This window comes from Urocampus carinirostris, chromosome 6 (assembly GCF_059441175.1).
Source record: "Urocampus carinirostris isolate Australia breed hairy pipefish chromosome 6, RoL_Ucar_1.0, whole genome shotgun sequence".
Lineage (NCBI taxonomy): Eukaryota > Metazoa > Chordata > Actinopteri > Syngnathiformes > Syngnathidae > Urocampus > Urocampus carinirostris.
The window spans coordinates 20,834,998-20,857,381 of NC_142354.1; the positions used below are offsets into that span (position 1 = coordinate 20,834,998).

Below are 22,384 nucleotides of genomic sequence, written 5' to 3' on the forward strand. Positions count from 1 at the left end.
CATTTTTTCTGATTTGCTTGAGACACTGTAAACATATATGAAAAACTTTTTAAAGCATTTCAGTGTTAGTGTACAAAGGTGTGTATTGTAAAGCATGGGTCTGGATCACTTTAAGCAAGGACGCTGGGGACACAGATCAGAGAGACACAGAGATAAAGAGTGAGAAAGAAGAGGCAACTCTAGTTCCATGCCACCACCCTAAAACAGAACTGCTTCAGAATATTCTGAAGTGCTTCAGAGATTTGGACACACACAGATATAAGTGAGGAAGGAGAAACAGATGAGAGAAACAAGGTCACACAAAAAGTAAGAACGTCCTGGTTGTTGCAAGGCCCACATCAGGATCCGAGACAGTAGAAGAGGACGTTGAAAACACATGGACGGTAAACGCACTGCAACCAGAAGATGAGCAGCAACACCATGACACATAAACAATATGTTGAGGGAGAAAATGTGTACAGGCACGCATAGACTTTAGGTGGTGCTCAAGAACCTGCCCCAGAATTAATAAATAGAACAAAGTTAAACATTGGTGGTGGTCTCATTTTGCATGACAAAAATCTGATTTTTGTACCATTTTATATAAACTAGCGATGATGTATGATTTTAAGTAGTCCATACACTAATGGATACTGTTCTTTTTTCTTGTACACGCCTGTAAATGTGTAAGAAGTTGGGAAAATTTCTGACAGTTTCCCAGCCAGAGTATATTAGGTAAGTGTGACTGACCACCAGCAGGCGGTACCACTTGATCTAGCAGCTTCATGCTGGTTCTTTTCCAGATTTTCTTGATGACAGCTCGAAGCTCCTCATTGGCTTGCTCCAGATTACCTGCAAATCCACCAAAAAAGTACTGAGCTCAGGTTGTAATCAAAAATCTTCTATCCCTTAGTATGTGTTTTCACCTTCTGTTTTTATCTTGAGGGCTGTTCGCACCAGGGCAAAAAGAGTAGCATTAAACATGACTGTGCCGTCGCTGTTGAGAGGCATGTTCATGGCCACCAGCCTCTGTAAAGGGAAATCAAAATTCAGGCTTGTAGTAAAGTGTCACCTCCTGAATTTGAATGCAAGGGGTATGAAATCAGTCTAATACAATAGTAACAGCAAAAATAAGAACACCAGTTATAACATTATTAAGAATAACAACGTCAATAATGATGATGAGCGTAAATAGTCATGTGCAACATTTGGGTGTCCTCGTAATATTGCACCAAAATCACATCCATTCATTCATTATACAGTGCAACCTCGGTTCTCGACCATAATCCGTTCCAGAACCCTGTTCGAAAACCGATTCGTTCAATCATCGAAATCGTTTTTTCCCCATTAAAAGTAATGTGAAATCGTTTTAATCCGTTTCAACACCCTGAATGTTTACCACGAACGTAAACATGAAGCTAACCCAGGATAATCGTACGTTCGCGTTAGCGTAATCTTCCGTACGAAAGACTTCATGCTGGTTCTGAAGATTACGCTAACATGAACATGTAAAAATAAAAAAATCAGGTTGTTTACATGTCATTTAGCACCCGGGTCTCCACAACAAGTGGTGAGCGGTTAAAGGATAAAGAAAATATTTATGAATAGGATTTCTTACCTTTGTGGTGGTCTGCAGAAGCCATGCTCTATTCCCTCGAAAGAAGGGAAACTCGCACATCTTCTTCATATTTTGCTATTATTTCTTTCTTAAATGCAATAGTTGTACGCACTACTCTTCTTTTTTCACCTGTAGCAACTTTGCTGCTTGCACCGACCTTCTTCGGAGGCATAATTAGGGGCTAAAACACTCCGCTCACCGATATTAAAAACGAAAGCAAAAAGGAGTGCACGCTCACTTGACAACAGTTCTTCACGAGGGGTAGGGGCAATCTACACCCGTACGCCGCTCAGCATCGCCCCTAGCGTACCGGCGTTCGAACTCCGATTTTTTGAACGAAAAGCGAAGCAAGAATTTCTCGAAATTTTTGGTTGAGAACCGATTTCTTCGAACTGAGAGGCGTTCGAAAACCGAGGTTCCACTGTTTCTGAACTGCTTATCCTCACTAGGGTCCGCAAGGTATTGGAGCCCATTCCAACCATGTTTTATTGGAATTTTTGAGGAAACCTGAGAACAAGCCAAGTCCATACAGGAACCCTGGTAGCTGGAATTGAACACAGGACCTCTGAACTGTGAGGCAGACGTGCTAATAGCAACACTCTTTGGTCGCTGTCGTAACGTTTAACGCAAAACTTCACATTGATCTGTGTGCCAAGTCATTAAAAATCAGGGATTCCCGTAGAATTTTGTGAGACTCCGGTGAGTGGACGGCATGAAGGGGGGCCGGGGACATCTTTCCCTAGTGAAAGATTTGGTTAGGTAGATCTATGATGAATGTGTGGCATTGATAACTATTGCATCATAAATACACTAGTTACTGTATGTCGTAATGACATGGCAGAAAAGTCACACCCACAAGCATGGTAGACTAGACAGGGATGTAATGCAAAAAATAAATGAATCAGTTAGTCATCTAATCTGACTAAAAGTAACTACCAGTGTGTTGTTCGGATGCCAACGCAGTGCTATTTTAAAGTATTGTATCGGCAAGGCAAATCACCGCTTAAATTTAATTATGAGTAATTCTCATATTGACGATTGGTAAATTACAGTATTAAATGTCAGTACCACTGGTTTTGTGATTTCTGCCATGACAGGATGCTGTTTTTTCTTCAATGATTCACAGGAGGTTATTGTTACCAAAACTTAAGGGCCAAAGTCAGGGCCCGTGTCCAACAAAGCATTGTTCTGCTCTGCGTGAACTTGCAATCGCTGTGCCACGTTTTTAAACTCAGTTAAAAACGCCGACACTGCGACGAGGTGCTGGGCAGGTTTTTAAGCCTAGCAAATAGTGTGTTGGTGTTATGCGGTCTCTGTGTCATGTTCTTGACAAAGTCTGTTGCCAAAAGTTTTTTCATGGCGACAAGTTTGTTCACTGTCTTTGTAACATGATGGACTGGACTGAAGTTGACCATTTTCCACGCTGAATGGCTGCAAGTGCAGACATTTGCTTGGATTCATTCTGCTGACAGGCAAATATGCTCACCCAAGTAAAACTCAATGATTTTAATTCAATCTCACCACTTCAAAATCTCAGTTCAAGTTCAGTCTAAAACATAGCAGTACCAGTAAAACAATAATAAGCAAAAATTATGGAATTATTTTGTTTTCTGTATTGCCTGGTAACAACGACGTACAGCCCGCTTCCTCTGTCAGCGGCCTGGTGGTCGGGGACCCCTAATTTGAGTCACATAAGAATTGTGTTGAAAGAAATAAAAGCAGACCTTGCAAGCCACTCGATGAGGGCACAGTTTACCAAATCCAAGAGGAGGCTGGATACGTCGAAGAAGCGTTACCACATCTAGATGTTTGATTCTTCCCCTTAATGAGCAGAAAATAAGATATAAATCATGGAGTAAATATCTCCAAACAGATGTGAGATTAAAGTTATCAACTCAAGTCATACTTGGCCTCAGGGTCGTATTCTGACCAAATTCTCTTGAATTCATCCAAATGGTGCGGTCCAAGAATGGACCAATCACGCGTCAGATAATCAAAGTTGTCCATGATGACAGCCACAAACAAGTTGATAATCTGGAGTATTGGAAGAAAAATCCAATATGAAACAGAGATTTGAAAGAACAAATAACAGTTTGGGTTAATGCAGTTCAGAAGATTTTCTTTATATACCAAAAAGGCGCAGAGCATGTAAAAGGTAATGAAGTAAATAATTGCGAATCCACTCCCGCATGTCATCTCCTCTCCGGGGTTGTAGTCCGACTCGGGGTCACACAGCTTTCCCGGCATGCAGGCCAACATGATTTCTTGCCACGCTTCTCCAGTGGCACACCTGTCATAAAGATATCAAGCGCATCAATCAAAATTTGAAAACAGCTTTTGTAAGGTCAGTTTATAAAACTTTAAAGACCTGAAGAGGAGAAGCACGGCCTGAGGGAAGGTCTGGAAGTTATTGTTTCTGTTAATGTGCGTGCCATCCACCATTGCAATTTTCCCAAAGACCTAATAGTAGAATTGTGTCAAGTAAGTGTAATATGAAGAGAAATTATATTTTTTGGTATCATATTGAGGTACCAACCTGCATCCCAATGACAGCATAGATGAAAAACAGCATAGCTATCAGAAGAGCCACATATGGCAGCGCCTACGGGAAATATAAAGAGTCAGAATAACAGAAAATGTATATGTCATTTAGATTCAGAAATCAATTACTGTATATTTTTTAAGCAATTGTAATAATCATATTATTATTTCAGGTTTTATTGCTGTAATTGGTAAAATATATATATATATATATATATATATATATATATATATATATATATATATATCTTTGGTACAGGATGACCACTAAAGTGTTCATTAAGTGGTATTTTTCATAGCCTCAATTCATTTAGTCGAAACACGAAAATAAAACAGGAAGCCTGTTGGGGTCCCACTTTTCGGTTTCAAAATATTCTCAACTTTTAAAATAAAAATTTAAAAAAGAGAAGATAACGGTCCAATCTGTGTTCTTTTAAATGGACAGTGTGAATTTCTTAACGACTACATTTTGCTGTATTTTGTAGGGCAACTCAAAATGAGTGCCAAAAAGCAGAAGGAAAAACACAAACTACAGAGCTACATACTTATCTACCTATGTATCTATTTAAATCTAAACTATTTGTATGTATGGGCATGTGGCTTGTGGGCTCCGAAACAGCTGAACCGCTTTTTGTCAAAATTTACATATTCACACTCTAGGCCTCTGCGAGTGTCTTTAGCTAGGTTTGGTGGCAATCTACCCCTTATATTTACCAACAAAATCAATGAACATCTGCTTTTGCGTACAAGCAGCTCTGGAGCTGCATGGGGCTCTTTGGCGCACCCTAAAGGCTCCTGGGGCAGTTTTTCAAAAAACCAAGGCGCCAATAACCTCGTCTAAGTAAGATGCCAGGCGAGGCCATTATGCTTGTAAACTTATAAATCCAATCATATATCCATTACTATATACAAACAAAAATCATTAAGACAGTACACAAACTTATTCAAGGGCTCACCTGGAAGGATTTGATGAAGGTCCAAAGAAGAGTGCGGATACCCTCCCCTCTGCTCAGCAGCTTGACGAGTCGCATAACTCTGAATAAACGGAAGAAGGTGATAGAGATGCGGGCGCTGTCCTCCGTATTCTGCCAAAGAGAGAAAGAAAAGGTCAAGAGTCTGGCATATTGGCAGTACAGCAAAAGGGAACCCTCATTATGGAGGGCTGGAAGAGAAGTTGTGAACCCAGGAGCAGAAAAATATGGGCTGGCAAAGCAGCGCCGAATTGAAAAGGGAATTCGATTTTTTGTGGAAACATTGCCACCAAACAGTTCAGCTTGGTGTGATTAGTTCTCTAATTGGGTCCCCAAAAATACCCCAATTTTGGTAAACAATAGACCACTACTTAACTTAATTTGACCAAAAGTCCTGCACCATTTTGTAAAAACAAACCCAAATATTTTAGTTTTTTTCAAAATTGGTTCATTTTGTCTTTAGAATAATGTCCTCAATACTGAGTTACCGTATTTTCCGCACTATAGGGCACACCCCCAAAAAATAGTTTTTGGTCCTATATCTTCCATAGATAAGGCGCACCGGATTATAAGGCGCTACAATGGGAACGTCGAAAACGTCAAACTGATTACCCCCTTAACATTCCCAAAGCTTGCAAAGAAGCAAATAAGTGTCTTAGACACGTGCGGATGCGGTGTCCGTACGATGTCACTCAAATGCATCATTTCAAATATCATTCGGAAGGTTAAAGTCTTGGGATTCAAGAAATGCCAACCATTCCTTAGTTTCTATTTTCTTTTTCGCTCGCAACTTTACTGTGCATATGACAATAAACACTTGGAATTGAGTTTAATTCACTCAACTCATCACAGCAACATCAAGATCGTTCTAAAACAAGATACCGGGAAAATATAAAGCCGCATAGCTCACCTAAGTTCTCACGTTCAAAAATGATACACAATCATGGTCTTCTTACAACCGTGAGTGTAGTAAATCCAGGAGAGTAAAATGTTTACAAATACAGACTAATGAAACATGTTTCTTTATGGCGTAGTTTAGCAAGCTTGCTATTCAGTCATCTTTTTCGGCCAATTGCAGGGTTTGTTTTGGCCCTCTCGCCAATCCGAGGCTCCGAATAACTTCAGCCAATAGCGATCGATTTAACAGATGATTGACACATCTTTTTCGGCCAATTGCAGGGTTTGTTTTGGCCCTCTAGCCAATCCGAGTCTCCGAATAACTTCAGCCAATAGCGATCGATTTAACGGATGATTGACACATCTTTTTCGGCCAATTGCAGGGTTTGTTTTGGCCCTCTAGCCAATCCGAGGCTCCGAATAACTTCAGCCAATAGCTATCGATTTAACGGATGATTGACACATCTTTTTCGGCCAATTGCAGGGTTTGTTTTGGCCCTCTAGCCATTCCGAGGCTCCGAATAACTTCAGCCAATAGCGACCGATTTGACTGATGATTGACACATCTTTTTCGGCCAATTGCAGGGTTCGTTTCGGCCCTCTAGCCTATCCGAGGCTCCGAATAACTTTAGCCAATTGCGATCGATTCAAATGATGATTGACACATTGGTTAGCCAATGAAACGCCGGTATATAAATCCCAGCATACACCGCGGACTACTCCACGTTCGGGGGAAAATCGAGTCGGCGGCTGTTGCGTAAGTTGCGAGACCTTGCGATTTAATATTGAGCCATATATAAGGCGCACTGTATTATAAGGCGCATGGTCAGCTTTTGAAAAAAATTAAGACTTTTAGGTGCGCCTTATAGTGCGGAAAATACGGTATTTTGGTTCAAGCAATGCTGTAAAATGTGAGTCATCTTGTCAAAATCAACACCCAACATTTCGAAAATCGCTTTTTGTATACAAAAAGCAAGAAGAGTAGTCTTGTTTAAAGAAAGATCCCCCTACATAATTTAGTATACATCCACTCTTTTTGTAACCCAAAACAGTACAAAAATACAAAATCTTACCCAGAATGTTTTGCTTATTTTTAGTGTATTTTTCTGTGATTTTACGACATTGAACTTATTTTTGTCACAATCCTGAACCTTGAGCTCTGTTTCCATGTAAATTCCCTCTCCCAGGCTCTCGCTCCCCCCTCCTCTACTTTACCTAATTTGGTCACTCACTTCCAGATTGTTCCAGATTAGGGAGGTCTGCGCTTCTCTGCTAGGGCTGCTGCCTCGCGAACCGACCGGATGGACTTCCAAATAGTATTTCCTTCCTCACGCCTCTTGTCATTTGTCTTTATTTCCCCAAGGGTTTTCCTCCTATCATGACTTGTCCTCTTCTCTTTAAAAGTACCTCTGCCCAGTTCTTTGCTATTTACTTTGCCTTTCTCGTTACGTTCCAAGCACCTCTGTCACAACGCTCTTGTTTACCTGGTGTACCATCCCCTGCATGACCTCCCAGACTACCACCTGATAAACCTTTGGACAGTTAACTTTGCTGCCTGGAGCCATTGGATCTTCAAACCTACCGCTTATCTTTTTGGTAAAGCTAGTTTCCAGGTTTGGTTGTTGTTTCTGATTTGGAAGTTTTATTTTGTTTCAACATGTCATTAACTGTGTGCCCTCCCTGTTTTTTTGTTACGTTTTTACTGATTTTGTTCGTAAATACCATCCTTACTTTGAGCACCCGTGTCTAAAATTGCTGCTTCCCTTTCACTTGGTTCTACCCGCAAAACCCTAATAGAAAAATAGTTTTTGCAGTATAAAAAACGACCCATAAAGTCAGAACAAATTAATTTAAGTAGTAGCTTGGTCAAATTTGGTTATTTCAGACCCAAATGTTCTGAAAGTCTAAATTTCATTGTTGTTGAATAGCATCAGACCTACGACTCATATATTTCTAACAGCCTGGGTTCGAAAGCACTGCGAACAGTGCTCCCACTGCAAAAATTGCGGTGACCGCATTGACCTATAAGGAGAGGAAGCAAGGAGGCAGGCATGCTGGAGAAAACCTTGCCATACTTGACAGGATATGTCTGCACAAGCATGGCACCCTCACTCCAGAGTCACTGCATGCAGAGTCACAGTGGGACCAAACCCGAAAACAGGTGGGCCAAGAGGTTGGCTGGTCACAACTGGGTGACCTTATCTCGGGAAGGGGAGGCGAGGGTCATCCATGAGTCACTACCCCAAATAAGAAGAGGCAGAAACCATGTGAGAAGAAGTGTCAGCACCTCAAACGTGAAAAGCTGCTACGTGGAACCAGCCTACAACCCGCAGCCTTGGGATACGCGGCGCCACGTTTGAGAGAGACAAATGCTTATAGAATTAACTGTTTACGCGCACACACACAATGAATTACCGTAAATTCCAGACTACGGAACGCACCTGATTAAATGTCGCATGCTCAGATAGAAGGGACTCAAATTTGTCTTTGTACAAGTCGCACTGGATTTAAAGCCGCGGGCTTAGACAGTCATAAAATAATTCATTTACTTCCATTTCTTACATTTTGAGATTGGTGCACAATTGGCAGCAACTGCATGGGGAATTTAGTGTTGACATCTCTGGCTTCAAAACCACAAAGGCTCAGTAGCCCAGCAGTCCTGCCCCAAGTTGCTTACGTCACGTGTGTTTATGGCTCATGTGACTATTCAAGATGACGACAACAAAGGCGAGCACAAATTACTATTACATATTACTACTGCGCAAAAAGAAAACATGAATGAGGGCTGAGTCCCGTACAATTTAAGCCCTATATTTCTAGATGACAGCGCCTGGGCAACCAAACTGTGAAGAATAGTGCCAGATTGCAACACAGACATGTCATTTTGTGTTCTTGCCATTAGTGGTTGCCGTGGTAATGGATTAAATTGCTTCACGAGCTATTGTATTGTATTGTTCCTTGAGGATTGTCAGCGGGCTGATAATGTGGAAAAAAAAATTAGAGTTTTTGATGGATAACTTTCACTGCTGTTCAATGTATGAATTGGGGACTTGATTTGTGGGTGAAAAAGTTCAAATATTTGTGAGTACATTGTAAAAAGTTATTTATAATATGAATAATGTTGGCAAAAGCATGGGTTTTTCTCTCATAGGGCGTCAAAAAGGGGTCCAGACGTCGCTGCCGTGTTTTAATTTAAGAGCTCGCCTTTTTTCTCCACTGCCGCCCTAAATTCCTATATAAAGCCGCAATTTTTAAAATGCAGCAAAAAATGAGCGGCTTGTATTCTGGAATTTACGGTAATCTAAATGATGGATGAGAAAGACAAAAAAGAAGAGAGGAAATAAAAATTAGGGCTGGACAATTTTAAAGAAAACAACTAAAATGTTCATTATGAATAATCTCGACATTTTCATTGAGGTTTGTTATCGTTAAATTTTAAAGAAACTATTACTTAAATCGGGGGAGTCAAACTCATTTTACTTCGGAGCCACATTGTAGGCCGGACGAGTAAATTAATGGCATTAAAACCTTGCCATGGAGGGTTGAGGGTCTATTCAGGGGGTTCACTAAATTATGATTTCAGGGATATAAGATTTGCTCATAAAATGATTATTAATGTTTTTTTTCCTCAAATCATTTTTTACTTTCACTAAAATTTATTATTGAGTAGTCTTCATTTGATTAATTTCCACTACAGTTGATCTAACTTGGTGAAACTCATGCAGACTGGAGAGATTTAAATGTCGTTTTTCTTTTCTTTTTTACTCTGAAATTATTTACCTGAATATGGGAACTTTGCTTTCAGATTTTATAGATATTGTAGAAAGGAGCTAAAGCTTCTTTAAACTTCTGCAAAGACACCCACGTGGTATCTTTGAAATTTTGTTTTTTGTATTGCCTAAAACAGCGGTTCTTTTATTTTAGGTACAATAACATCGGGTTGGGTTTCCGTAATATTCTCTGGTTGATTATTGGTATCAAGCAAATACAAATACAATGGAGGCTGATTTTGGTGACCTCCAGTGAACATATTTAAAACTGGTATTCATTTTCTTTTATGATTTTCTCAGAATTTTCTCGTGGGCCACACAAAATTATGTAGTTGGCCACATTTGACATATTGTTTATTCACAATGTCGGGAAATAGTCAACGCACACCTTAGTTTTCTTGTAATTCAAATTTTTTACACAAAACAAAATTTAAGATCTACATGACTTTTTAAATGTCCAGTCCTAATCAAAATACAGGTAGTAAAAATCTTAGGATGAGAACAGAAGCCTGGTTTAAGATTAGAAAATAGACCCTAAGGAGAAGGGGTTTGAGTGGTAGCATCTTACCCCCTGTTCATCCACCTGAGGAGTCTCTGTTGGCTTTAAAATCAAACACCGCATTAATGACTTATTCAGACCCCAAATGTCTCACACGCATTGATCCATTCAACACTTGGTGGAATACAATGATAAATATCACACGTTTGTCAGGACAGAGACAGAACGGAGTCACCACTGGCTTTACACAGCATGAAAACCAATCGAAAGACATTGTGTTGTGAAAGACAGGCACACCACATTTTAATAGTCAACGTGGGACTGAACCAGAGCAGGTCACAATGACATACAAGGGAATCAACAATCGATTGAAACCGGCACACAACTTTATCACCCCGCTGAAAAGACCTAATACTCTCAATCCTATTATTCTTTTAGATTCATAACAAGATTTGGAATAATATAGGGTGTTCCAAAAGTCTTGGTCACATTTGAAGTCCCCATATATTCTTAACTATGAATGTTTTGCCATTTTAAAGCTAATTACATTGAGGGTTTTTTTTTGTAAGGCTATTAATTTTTGTTTTCAGACCCATTAATGGCGTTCACTCAACCGGATTTTGTGTGCTCGAATTTGCGAAAACGGAATCATGGACTGTTGTTTAACATGCATTTTGCAAAACAATTGGAAAGTAGCCACCAGAGAGTAATTCCAGAAGCTCAGCGAAACAAATGGGACACACACCACAACTTCAAAAGATTCAAATTGCTTCCCAGCGGAGTCTCTGCTAATCGGTCAGAAGACCCAGTAGGGAACTTCAGTCTTATATAACAACTGTTTGGTGGGTCTTAAGGGGATGACTGCCCATTATGTCTTACAAGCTACAGTTAGTCCAACAGTCAAAGGACACTGATAAACCAGCTCGTCGTGACATTTGCATTGTAATGCAACAGAAGATGGAAGATGACGGATTTGACGACCGAATTGTTTTTAGCGATGAGGCTACTTTCCACGTAAATGGCAAAGTTAACAAGAATAACATTCAAATATGGGGTGCTGAGAACCCGCAAGAACTTCTTGAGCATCAGCGAGATTCCCCAAAGTTGACTGTTTTGTGCTTTGTCGAAGAATGCTGTATACGGACTATTCTTCTTTGAAAGATGAACACTGAATGGTGCGATGCTGGAGAACTAGCTAATGGATAAATTGAGTGAGAAAGAGACTGGTGAGTTCATTTTCCTACAGGTTGGGGCACTACCACACTGGAGCCTAAGGGTTAGACAGTTTCTGAACACGACACTGCCAGACAGATGTATTGGAGGGTCTGGGCAGAATGATCACAATATTATGTCGTGACCATCCAGATTTCCAGATCCCAGACCATGCGATTTCTTTTTGTGGGGATAGCTGAAAGGATTGGTCTATGTGCCCCCTATTCCAAAAATGTTGATAACTTGATAGCATGAAAAGCAGTAGCTGTTGTGACCATTGACAATGCAATGCAGGGACGTGTTTGGCAAAAATTTGACTATTGGCTTAATGTGTGGTCATGTGACCAATGGTTTTCGCATTGAAAATTTCATGTAAAATTGAGATTACAAGCTGAATTTGACAAATGTGTTTTTTCTATCCTTAATAGTTTCCCAGATATTCAATGTCAAAATGTGCCCAAGACTTTGGAACACCCGGTAATTCTGCCTTTATAAAGGAAACAATATTGATTTGATTGACTGTGAAGTGACAGTTGAAAAAGAAATTGTACCAAGAAACATTTTTTGGATGACTTGAGAAGCTTAATTTAAAGCAGCTATGGGGACATGTTGTGGAAACCTTTGGATTCATATAAGGTTTGAAATTTTTGTATAGGCAAAAAAACTCCACTGTTGTTTTCTTCCCAAATCTTTTCGAACACTAGAATTATTAAGACCCATCTATTGAAATTTTGTGCAAGTCTTAAAATCAAAATCGTATCTGATAATTATTACAAACAGCAACACTCTTGCAGGATTCACATACATTCACAGTCAAAATATGCAATTCATGCCAGTATCAGGCAAGCAAAATAAAAATAAACAACAGAGGTAAGCCCGAACCTGACGTCGTCCTCGAATCTAACCAAGCAAATAAATGAATGAATGGATGGCAAAAACACCCTCCAGACAGTTGTTGCTGCATTCAGTTCCTTGATTTAAATCTGCCTGTGTGAGGAGCAGACAGTTTTAAGAGTTTAGCCTGAGGAGGTTCTTTTGCTAATATTGGCCACGGCATCCATGGAACATGCAGCCATTATCACTGCCATTGGGAAGAAGTGCTGCTGGCACACTAGAGCTGAACAATTCTCAAGAGTTATCTATATATTTTGAAATACTTATATAGTTTCTAACTAAAGCTTATGTTTTTCTTTCAATGTATGTTTACCATATTAGCTTCATGAATGTAACAATTAATCAACGACTAAGTGAACTTGATGAGCAACAAATCTTATTGATGTTCTTTGTTAATTGAAATTATATAATTTCGGAAAATTTTAGTTCCCCAACCGTAATTGATTTCTGTAGATCTCAATCAAAGCTGCTTTTACTTTGTAAACAAAGATCTGAAGCTTTGCCATTTATTTTTTTATCCTAAAACGCAAACCAGTAACTGAGTCATAATTAACGTTTGTGTCCTGTTAAAGAAAAAAAAGAAAAAAGAAATTTCAAGTCAAGTCAAGTCATTTTTATTTGTATAGCCCTAAATCACAAAGGGTCTCAAAGGGCTTCACAGATTATTACACTATATTACACAGACTATTTTTCAGCCGACGAGAAGAGTAGGTTATTCATATGCTATGGAGTAGAAGTGAGTTTTAAGTTTAGATTTAAACATTTCCACTGAGGTTGCAGATTGGATCTCAGGGGGAAGAGCATTCCACAGCACCGGTGCCCGGATGGAGAACGCTCTCGAACCAGCAGAACACTTTGCTCTTGGGATCACCAGAAGACCGGCACTCTCAGATCGTAGGCTTCGGACCGAGTTGTAATCATTAATTGGAGGCCTAATTGCAATAAACCACATCAATTTTTTTAAACATGCTTGTTTTTTGGTCTTATTGGTATGTCTTACTGGTATATAAAAAGCTATAAAACAGTGATCATTATGAAAAACTAATCGCAGTGTCTGAAATTCATGAGGAAAAGTTACCGGACACCAGAGCAAACAACTTTGAAAAGTTATTTGTTTCCCTTTATTCATTTCTACAAAGACTTCAGCTAAATTTATTTTCTCCCTATGTCTCGTTGTCTATAGGTCAAAATGATCAAAAATCAAAAATTTCATAGATTAGTCACAACAGTAGAAACAAAAAAATTCTTATTGAAATTTCCATGGAATCCGTATAAAAAAAATACAAATTTAGTCCTTAAAATGATGAAAAAACAAGATTTGATCAGATTTAAGGATATTATTTTCTTATTTTACTATATTTTTAACTAATAATCTTGTAAAAATATAATACAGTATCATTCCAAACAAGATAAAGTAGTCAGGTCCGAACTTTTCACGTGTTTACACCGTGAATTTCATTAATATCAAAAGCCTACCAACTGACATAAAATGCATTGTTTTAGCCCCTAGAAAATTCATTTTTGCATGCAGTCATTTTGTTCAATGTTGCTTTGAATTCCATGAATTGTTCAGCCGAAATGTACTAAAAGCTATTAAGAGTGACGTTTCTGAATAATAGCAAAGCAGCCAACTCATGCACGTGCCCTGCAGTGAGTCCAAGTCTGCCATGGAGCGGGGCGTCATCGCACGGAGAGAGTTGGGGATGAGATCTCAAATGGAAATTGGCAAATGGAGGGAATGGAAGGGTATTCATGCACCTGACTGGGATCTACACACCTGAGCTACACAAGAGTTCCATTGTGAGCTTTAAGAGCTCACTACAGGAAGACAGAACAAAACAAACAATCACTCACAGAGACAAAAACACAAAATCGGCAAAGAACCTCAGAATTGGCTATTCCGGTATCAAAGGACCCAAATTACCATACTCTTACCTGAGAAGAAATCCTTAACACTCTAATAATACATGTTTTTTGACCTCAGGCAAACACACTCAATCTAAGGGGCCGGTCACACAGACATTTGCGGCTGAATCACGGCTAAAATTTTGCGTTTTTTTTTTTTTGCCCGTGGTTGCCCGGGATAGAAAATGCACAAAATTTGACAACCCGCCGTTCGTCTGTGGTATGGCCGGAAAAAAGACGCCGGCGACTGTTCCGCTTCCTCATCGCGTCATTTCTGCATTCTGCTGCGATCGCTTTTGACCTTTTCATCCGCGTTAACAAACGCATTTTGTAGAATACGATCGCACTTTATTGTTTAAATAAACGCGTTATATAGACTAGGATCTCCCAATTATTATAATTAGCTCGCTTTATTGTTTTAATAAGCGTTTAATATAGAATACGATCGCTTCTGATGAAAGCGCAGCAGAATGCGCGTTCACGCGAGGGGGGAAGGGTTTTCCGTTCGATTACGTTCACAACAAAAATAAAGACGGAATGGATTATGTTGTATTACATTCCCAACGATTGCAAGACGAAGTGAATTTGGTTATATGTTCGCCATTACATTTCCTATAAATGAGATTAAACGAGGTATAAATAGTTGGAGAAGCGAGGAAATGCAAATTTCGGCAGGAATGTATTTGTCGGGCTGTAGAATTCATAAACGCTCTAGACACAGTCCCGTGAATATCAAGATTTCAAGCTATGGCATCATATTTATTTTATTATCTTGACAATAAATGTCAAGAAATAAATATGGATTAAGACGAGATCACTACGCTGACGGGGAGGGGTTTATTGAGGGTAATTGTTTTATCTATTTTTCTAATTATTCATTATCGATCAGTTCATAACACGTTACAGAGCTTAGGAGCCGGGACTCTTACTCTCGGCCAAAAGGCCAAGCTAAGGACCTAGCATCAAAGCCTTGCTACGACCATTGTTTGTGCACCGAAAGATTTATTCGAAATGAAGAGAAACTACGCTGACGGTGATCCATGTTCACCCCCTTGACGTCACGAGCACAATGGTGTGCTCGGCAAATCGCGCTGTATATACGCGGAGAAAGGCGTTTGACTGTCACAAGCGTAACACGCTAATTTCACGTAATAACACCGTGATACAGGCGCAGAACATGCTATTACCATGCTCCGCCCACGATTACCCGCTGAAATTTCCCGTCCTACCCATGTGTAACTACGCCCTGGCCGTGGCCAGAGCACGTCGTTCCGCGTCATTTCCGCGTCATTACCTCGTGTCGACCACGTGTGCGGCACGCGGTTTAACACGTGCTCAAACTTTTGAGCAGCTCAAAAGTTTTGAACGCGGCCAACCACGTGAAAATTTCCGACCGCGAGTAAAGCACTGCTCTATCTCGTCTATATGGCGGTCTCAAAACGTCCAACAGCGCCCAACGACATCTGCTTCACGGCCAGAAGTTTACGGCCGCGGTCCAGCCTCGATAAACTCGTGAAAGGCTGTGTCCACGCGCTCTCAAGAATTGAACAGCGCAAAATTTTTTCGCGCTGCCACCCGCGCGCGAATTTCCGACCTCGTGTTATGCACTGCCGTAACTCGTCTGAATGGCGAACTCAATGCGTCCAATAGCGTCTGCCTCAAAGGCAGAAATTTCTGGCCGTGATTCAGCCGCAAATGTCTGTGTGACCGGCCCCTAAGGCAGTGGTTCTCAACTGGTATGACAATCTGTAATCCAAATCAGATTTGTTGATTGAAAGGATTGTGTAGTTTAAAGCAAAGATAGTAGAATATATTCACCTTTATTTAAAAAAAAACTAAATGGCCAGCAAATTCAAAACGACTTAAAATACCTTATATGGTCGCATAAAAGACTACATTGCGATAAGCGACCCCCTAAAACTGCTTTAAAATAGCCACATACTTAAAAATATTAATATAATGATTCAATTATGTACATCAGTGTTTTTCAACCAGTGTGACAGGGCACACTAGCGTGCAGTGAGACCTTGTCTAGTGTGCCGCTAGGAACTGACCAATTTTATCTTTGTGAAAAAAGCATGCCGCTGTTCAGTTTCTTTGATTTCTTCAGGTCATCAGCCGAGTAACTAATGTACATCCATATCAGTAGGTGGCAGTAGATTTCCAGTTTTTTTATTCCTTTTAAATACCAATAATATGCTTATGCGGTCGTGCAGGGAAATATATTTGATAATTTATATAATTTTAATTTTAAATTTAAAAACAGTTTAAACTTTATTAGACACTCAAAATAAGGAGAAGAGATCACTGGGCTTTGAACCTACAAAGAAAACAGGGAAAGAAGCCTTCAAATAAGGAAGTCAACCTGCTCTGCATCCCCTTGACTTGACTTGACTCTAAAAGGCTGCATAGTCCTTTCTTTTTATTAGTTTTAGTTTTGAACAGATAGGATTAATAATACAACAAATGTAAAAAAATTGCGAACTTGATTTTGTGAATTTATTTATTTTTATCATTTTATTATTTTATAAAACAAAGAAATATGGTAATAGAAAAATCTAGTATTTTTGATATGTTTTTTAAAAAACAAAATGACAGCAAAACATACACCAAAACGAATAATAACATGTATTACCTCCTGAGCCATGATAACCTCAGAAGATAAAAAAAAACTATACCGTCGTTTTAAGCAATATGATTATTTGAACTAAAAAACAAAACAAAAATAACAATAGCAAGAAACTAGTTCTGAGATTCATTTTTTAAACAAAGAGGGTGTGCCTCAAGATTTTTTTAATGAAAAAAAAGTGTGCCTTGGCTCAAAAAACAAAAGAAAAACACTGATGTACATGATAATAATTAATAGACTGGTAGAAAAGCTAGAAATATAACATTTTTAAACCATTTTCTGTACTTTTGAGCTGTGCTTTAAAGGCAGATACTCGTACACCATCTTTGTATTTTGAAATAATTTCCTTCTCAGACTCCTTGTTGTAACTGTTTTCCACTTTTCCTTTCCGTTAGCAACAGCTTTCTTGGGACCCATTATTTGGGGAAGAAAAAGCAAATAATATAAACAAAGGCATAAAATGTAGTCCCTCTAAAAGAAAATTGGGACAGCGCTGATTGACTAAGAAGGAAGAGATCAAGCAAGGCATTATCGCCTTCTACTGTTAAGGAGAATGATTGATCCTCTGATTTTTCCTTCTTCTTAGCATTCGTTTGCCGAGGCAAAGGCTGGTGAATCACTAAAAAAATGTATTTGACTCGAAAGTGGGTCGGGACCCACCAGTTGAGAAACACTTGGCTTCCTACAAAATATACACATAAATATTTTAACAGATTACTTGTATTAAATCCCATAACATAATGTAGGCAACTTATTTCAAATTCACGCACAAATCTAAACTATGGGATACAAATCCATCTCAGGGCCGCTTTGTCTGGAGGTTGCATGTGAATGATGTGGCGAGGGAAGGACAACAGAAGGACAACGGCACAAAAACAAACAACACTAACCGGAGGGGAATGGAGCGGGTGGCCGAGGGCCATCTGGGAGAGGCGGGACATGAAAAAGATGTTAGCTAATGATGTTAGTTGACGCTTCCCAGCATGCATTTGGAGAGGTCACAAATATCGACAAGTCGTGACATACAGTGGGCACAGGTAAGTCATGTGTGTAGCAGCTATATATATATATTTGTTTTGTTTTTTTAAATGCCACCTAAACATTAACCACAAGTGTATAATATTTGGAGTGTATTTCCTCACCCCCTGGGGGCAGTGTACTGTGTAACTACATAACTTACTATAATACAGTAATCCCTCACAACTTCGCGCTTTGTTTTACTGCATCGTGGATTTTGAATTGAATTGTCTTAATTGTCATTGATGTCAACGTATTGTGCATTGTGTTCTGCGGTAATCAGAAGATATCATCACGAGGGCAGGTTGTACGTGTGTTTGTTGGGTGGGCGTGACTGCCTGTGTCAAACAGCGGGGCGGGGCGGCACACATGTCAATATGGGCATTAAAACAAACTTCGAAACATGGCAACAGATAGCCTTTAGCGTCTTGTTAGTCCGACAATACAAAAAAAAAAAAAGTTGGAAGAGTGCAGACTAATGCTGATCACTATGGTGCTCCTTGGATTATTATCGACTGAAGCGGCGTCGAGAAAGAAGGCAGGTCCGGCCTACTGCTACTGTTAGGCTATGTAGCAACTCTGATAAGCTAACTTTGCCGAGCCTGTAACTCACCAACGCCAAATCCATTACCCATAAAACGATGCTAGCGTGCAGCTATACAGTACACCCGCTCTTCAAATTGCTTTACTCTGAAAAAAGAAACCCTCCAATTTCCATCAAACTGCAATTTTGTGTTCTGTGTTTGACCCTTAGGGGCTTTTATGAAGGAGCGTCAGTACTTCAAGAATTTTTACTTTTCATGAAGGGCTTCTGTTCCCCATTAACTCCGGAAACCGAGGGATTACTGTCGAATTTTATTTTACTTAAAAAGTGTGCATATCACTGAATACACAATTTGACTTTAAACTTTGATCTGGAGTCGGGCAGAACGGCGGCGCGGTGGTTAGCACATGTGTGGCACAGTTCTGAGGTCAGTTCTGCGACTGGCTGGCTATCACTTCAGGGTGTCCCCTGCCCACTGCCCGGAGATGCCTCGGATGGGCTCCAGCCCCCCCGCGACCCTACTGAGGATAAGCGGTGCAGATAATGGATGTATGGATCTGGAGTCACTACAATGTAAAAGATCCAATACGTGTTTTGTGTCTTTCCTTTTGGGAGTACAGTATATAACTCATGTGGTTGGAGTAGAATTCTGGAAAATGGTTTGCAATGTGCTACATGTGTACTAAACCCTCTAAACAATTGCACAATGAACTCTTTGAAATAAAAATTGTAGTATTTTTGACTACCAGCGGTCCACTGCATGCATTTTGAGACTTAATGGCAATTGAAATGAGGCATGACACAAGTATGATCCAGCCAGACACACAGAACTACAACCGCGTGCAATGCGAGCCACAGAAAAACAACATTCAATAGAAAATCGACTAAGCAAAACCCTTTAAAAAGTGCTAGTGAAATATCAATTGGGACTTGGCACAAAATTACAATCATCACACATAAACTCAATATTAGACATGCATATAAATAAGTTACCACACTTCTGAAAAATCCTTAGTATATTCGTGCAAACACTCAATACAACTGAACATGACATGGGATAGGTCTCTCATATAAAAGCACTGCAACTAAAAAAACAGCACTCAAGAGGGGGAGGAAGTAGCAGCTTGATGGGTTGGAGTTGGGGTACACCTTACACACCTAAATGGGTCGGCAAATTTCACCCACTATTGTATTTTAACGATTTTTGTCAATAGATTACCAGTAAACAGACTACTAAGGCCAAAAGCAAAGATAAACTATATGCTGAGTACATTGTCAGATATATTGTTGAATTAAAGTTGTTGAAAATGTCTCAAAAAAGGAAGGACAAACAAAAAAAACATAGTTTTATAAGGGGAAGGACACTGTTCTAAAAACGTACACACCTTCAACTATTTTACCATTGAGAGTGGACCATGAATCAAGACTTTGAGCACAAACAATTCCACAGCTAATTTTAAAGAATGAAGGATGTATATCATCTTAGAATTCTCCTTGACGTTATATACAATTATATTTGTAAATTCTAGGTCTTTCTAATTTTCAATTTATCCTTAAAAAATAGCCTTTAGCACTGATATCTTTAATCGTCTCCATCCTTATTATTTACTACCCCCCAAAATAAAACAGCATCATATTATTTAACTCATATTTAATGACCCAAACCTCAAGTGTGATTGTAATAGTTTTCTTCAAGTCATTGTCTGCAAAGCAAATTTAACAATGAAACGAGAACTGTTAACGTTTTGAATTCTTCCGGCAATTCACTGATCATGTAATATCAAAACTAAGGGGCCGGTCACACAGCCGTTTGCGGCTGAATCACGACTAAAATTTTGCGGTTTTTTTTTGCCCGTGGTTGCCCGGGATGGAAAATGCGCAAAATTGACCAACCCGCTGTTCATCGGTGGTATGCCCGCAAAACAGACGCCGGCGACTGTTCCGCTTCCTCATCGCGTCATTTCTGCGTCAATTTCTCGTGTGGACCACGGGTATAAAAGCTCCCGAGCCGGTGTTGTGCCCAAATCCGACTCCTACGCAACACCCACACCGCCCCACCCCCTCGCGTGACTTTTTCATCCACGTTAACAAACGCATTTTGTAGAATACGATCGCACTTTATTGTTGGAATAATCACGTTATATAGACTAGGATCTCCCAATTAGCTCGCTTTATAGTTTTAATAAGCGTTTCATATAGAATACGATCGCTTTCGTTGGAAGCGCAGCAGAATGCGCGTTCACGCGAGGGGGGGAGGATTTACCGTTCGATTACGTTCACAACAAAAACAAAGACGGAATGGTTTAAGTTGTATAACATTTCCAACAAATGCAAGACGAAGTGGTTTTGTGTTCGCCATTACATTCCCTAAAAGTGAGATAAAACGAGGTAAAAATGGTTGTATTAGCGAGGGGATGCAAATCTCGGCCCCGGGCTGTAGAAATCATAACCGCACAAGACACAGTCCCTTGAAGATCGAGATTTCAAGCTATGGCATCATTTTTATTTTATTATCTTGAAAAGAAATGTCAAGAAATAAAAATGGATTAAGACGAGGTCACTACGCTGACGGGGGGGGGGGATTTAGTGTTATTGGTCTATGTTCTTAATTCATTATCCATTATCATAATACGCTACAAAGCTTAGAAGCCGGGACTCTTACTCTCAGCCAAAAGGCAAAGCTAAGGTCCTAGATTTAAAGCCTTGCTGCGACCATTGCGAATGCACCGAAAGATTTATTCGAAATGAAGAGAAACTACGCTGACGGGGATCCATGTTCACCCCCTTGACGTCACGAGCACAACTGACGTGTGCTCGGCATTCGCGCTGTTTATACGCGGAGAAAGGCGTTTGACTGTCACACGCGTAACACGCTAATTTCACGTAATAACACCGCGATACAGGCGCAGAACATGCAATTACCATGCTCCACCCACGATTACCCGCTGAAATTTCCCGTCCTACCCATGTGTAAGCACGCCCTGGCCGCGGCCAGAACACGTCGTTCCGCGTCATTTCCTCGTGTTGACCACGTGTGCGGCACGCGGTTTAACACGTGCTCAAACTTTTGAGCAGCTCAAAAGTTTTGAGCGCGGCCAACCACGTGAAAATTTCCGACCGCGAGTAAAGCACTGCTCTATCTCGTCTATATGGCGGTCTCAAAAAGTCCCACAGCGCTCATCAGCTTCTGCCTCACGGCCAGAAATTTCTGGCCGTGGTTCAGCCTCAATACGCTCGTGAAAGGCTGTGTACCCGCGCATTGAGGAATTGAGCAGCGCCAAACAGTTTCGCGCTGCCACCCACGCGCGAATTTCCGACCTCGTGTTAAGCACCGCTGTATCTCGTCTGAATGGCGATCTCAATGCGTCCAATAGCGTCCGCCTCAAAGGCAGAAATTTCTGGCCGTGATTCAGCCGCAAATGTCTGTGTGACCGGCCCCTAACCAATTAACTCAACCAAAAACTTGCTGTTGATAAATCTGTCCTGTGACGGGGTGTGCTAGCGATAAAGTTGTTCTCAACAAAAGGGTACACTCAAACAATTGGATTATCATACTTGCCTCTACAAGTTTCTATGGAAACAAAATGAACAAAGTAAGTATTAGACATGTGCACTGAGGAGAACAATCAGCGAAAAAACAGGAATTCAGATGTTATCACATGTGTCATCTTTAAGCCAAAACGTTTGCAGAATCAGGAGAAAGGCAGAAACCAGAGAACAACTGTTTGAAAAAAAAACAGGCAAAGTGAAGCTTTACAAACAAAGCATTTAAAAAAATGTATCAAGCTAAGGAGGGATCATCATAGCTCAAATTAACAAAACACTGATTAAAATACTCTCAGTCATGTTACTCAACGCTTGTCAAAGTAATAAAGAGCTTCTTGAAAAGCTTCAGTTTGCCCTGAGTC

At 40.1% G+C, this 22,384-nt stretch overlaps 1 protein-coding gene across 4 annotated transcripts in view; it reads right to left on the reverse strand.

Annotated features, from left to right (window-relative positions):
• cacna1da (calcium voltage-gated channel subunit alpha1 Da) overlaps nucleotides 1-22,384 on the reverse strand; it is a 141,335-nt gene that overhangs the window by 20,433 nt on the left and 98,518 nt on the right. For 3 of the 4 annotated variants that reach the window (XM_088338220.1, XM_088338218.1, XM_088338217.1), the window contains 8 exons: nucleotides 5,095-5,223; nucleotides 4,134-4,199; nucleotides 3,966-4,057; nucleotides 3,728-3,887; nucleotides 3,504-3,631; nucleotides 3,322-3,418; nucleotides 906-1,008; nucleotides 730-831 (listed from right to left, as the gene is read on the reverse strand). In XM_088338220.1, the coding sequence (XP_088194346.1) occupies nucleotides 730-831; nucleotides 906-1,008; nucleotides 3,322-3,418; nucleotides 3,504-3,631; nucleotides 3,728-3,887; nucleotides 3,966-4,057; nucleotides 4,134-4,199; nucleotides 5,095-5,223 (877 nt within the window). Of the gene's footprint in view, nucleotides 1-729; nucleotides 832-905; nucleotides 1,009-3,321; nucleotides 3,419-3,503; nucleotides 3,632-3,727; nucleotides 3,888-3,965; nucleotides 4,058-4,133; nucleotides 4,200-5,094; nucleotides 5,224-10,344; nucleotides 10,378-22,384 lie in introns of all 4 variants that reach the window. The other variant, XM_088338219.1, reaches the window with a different exon arrangement.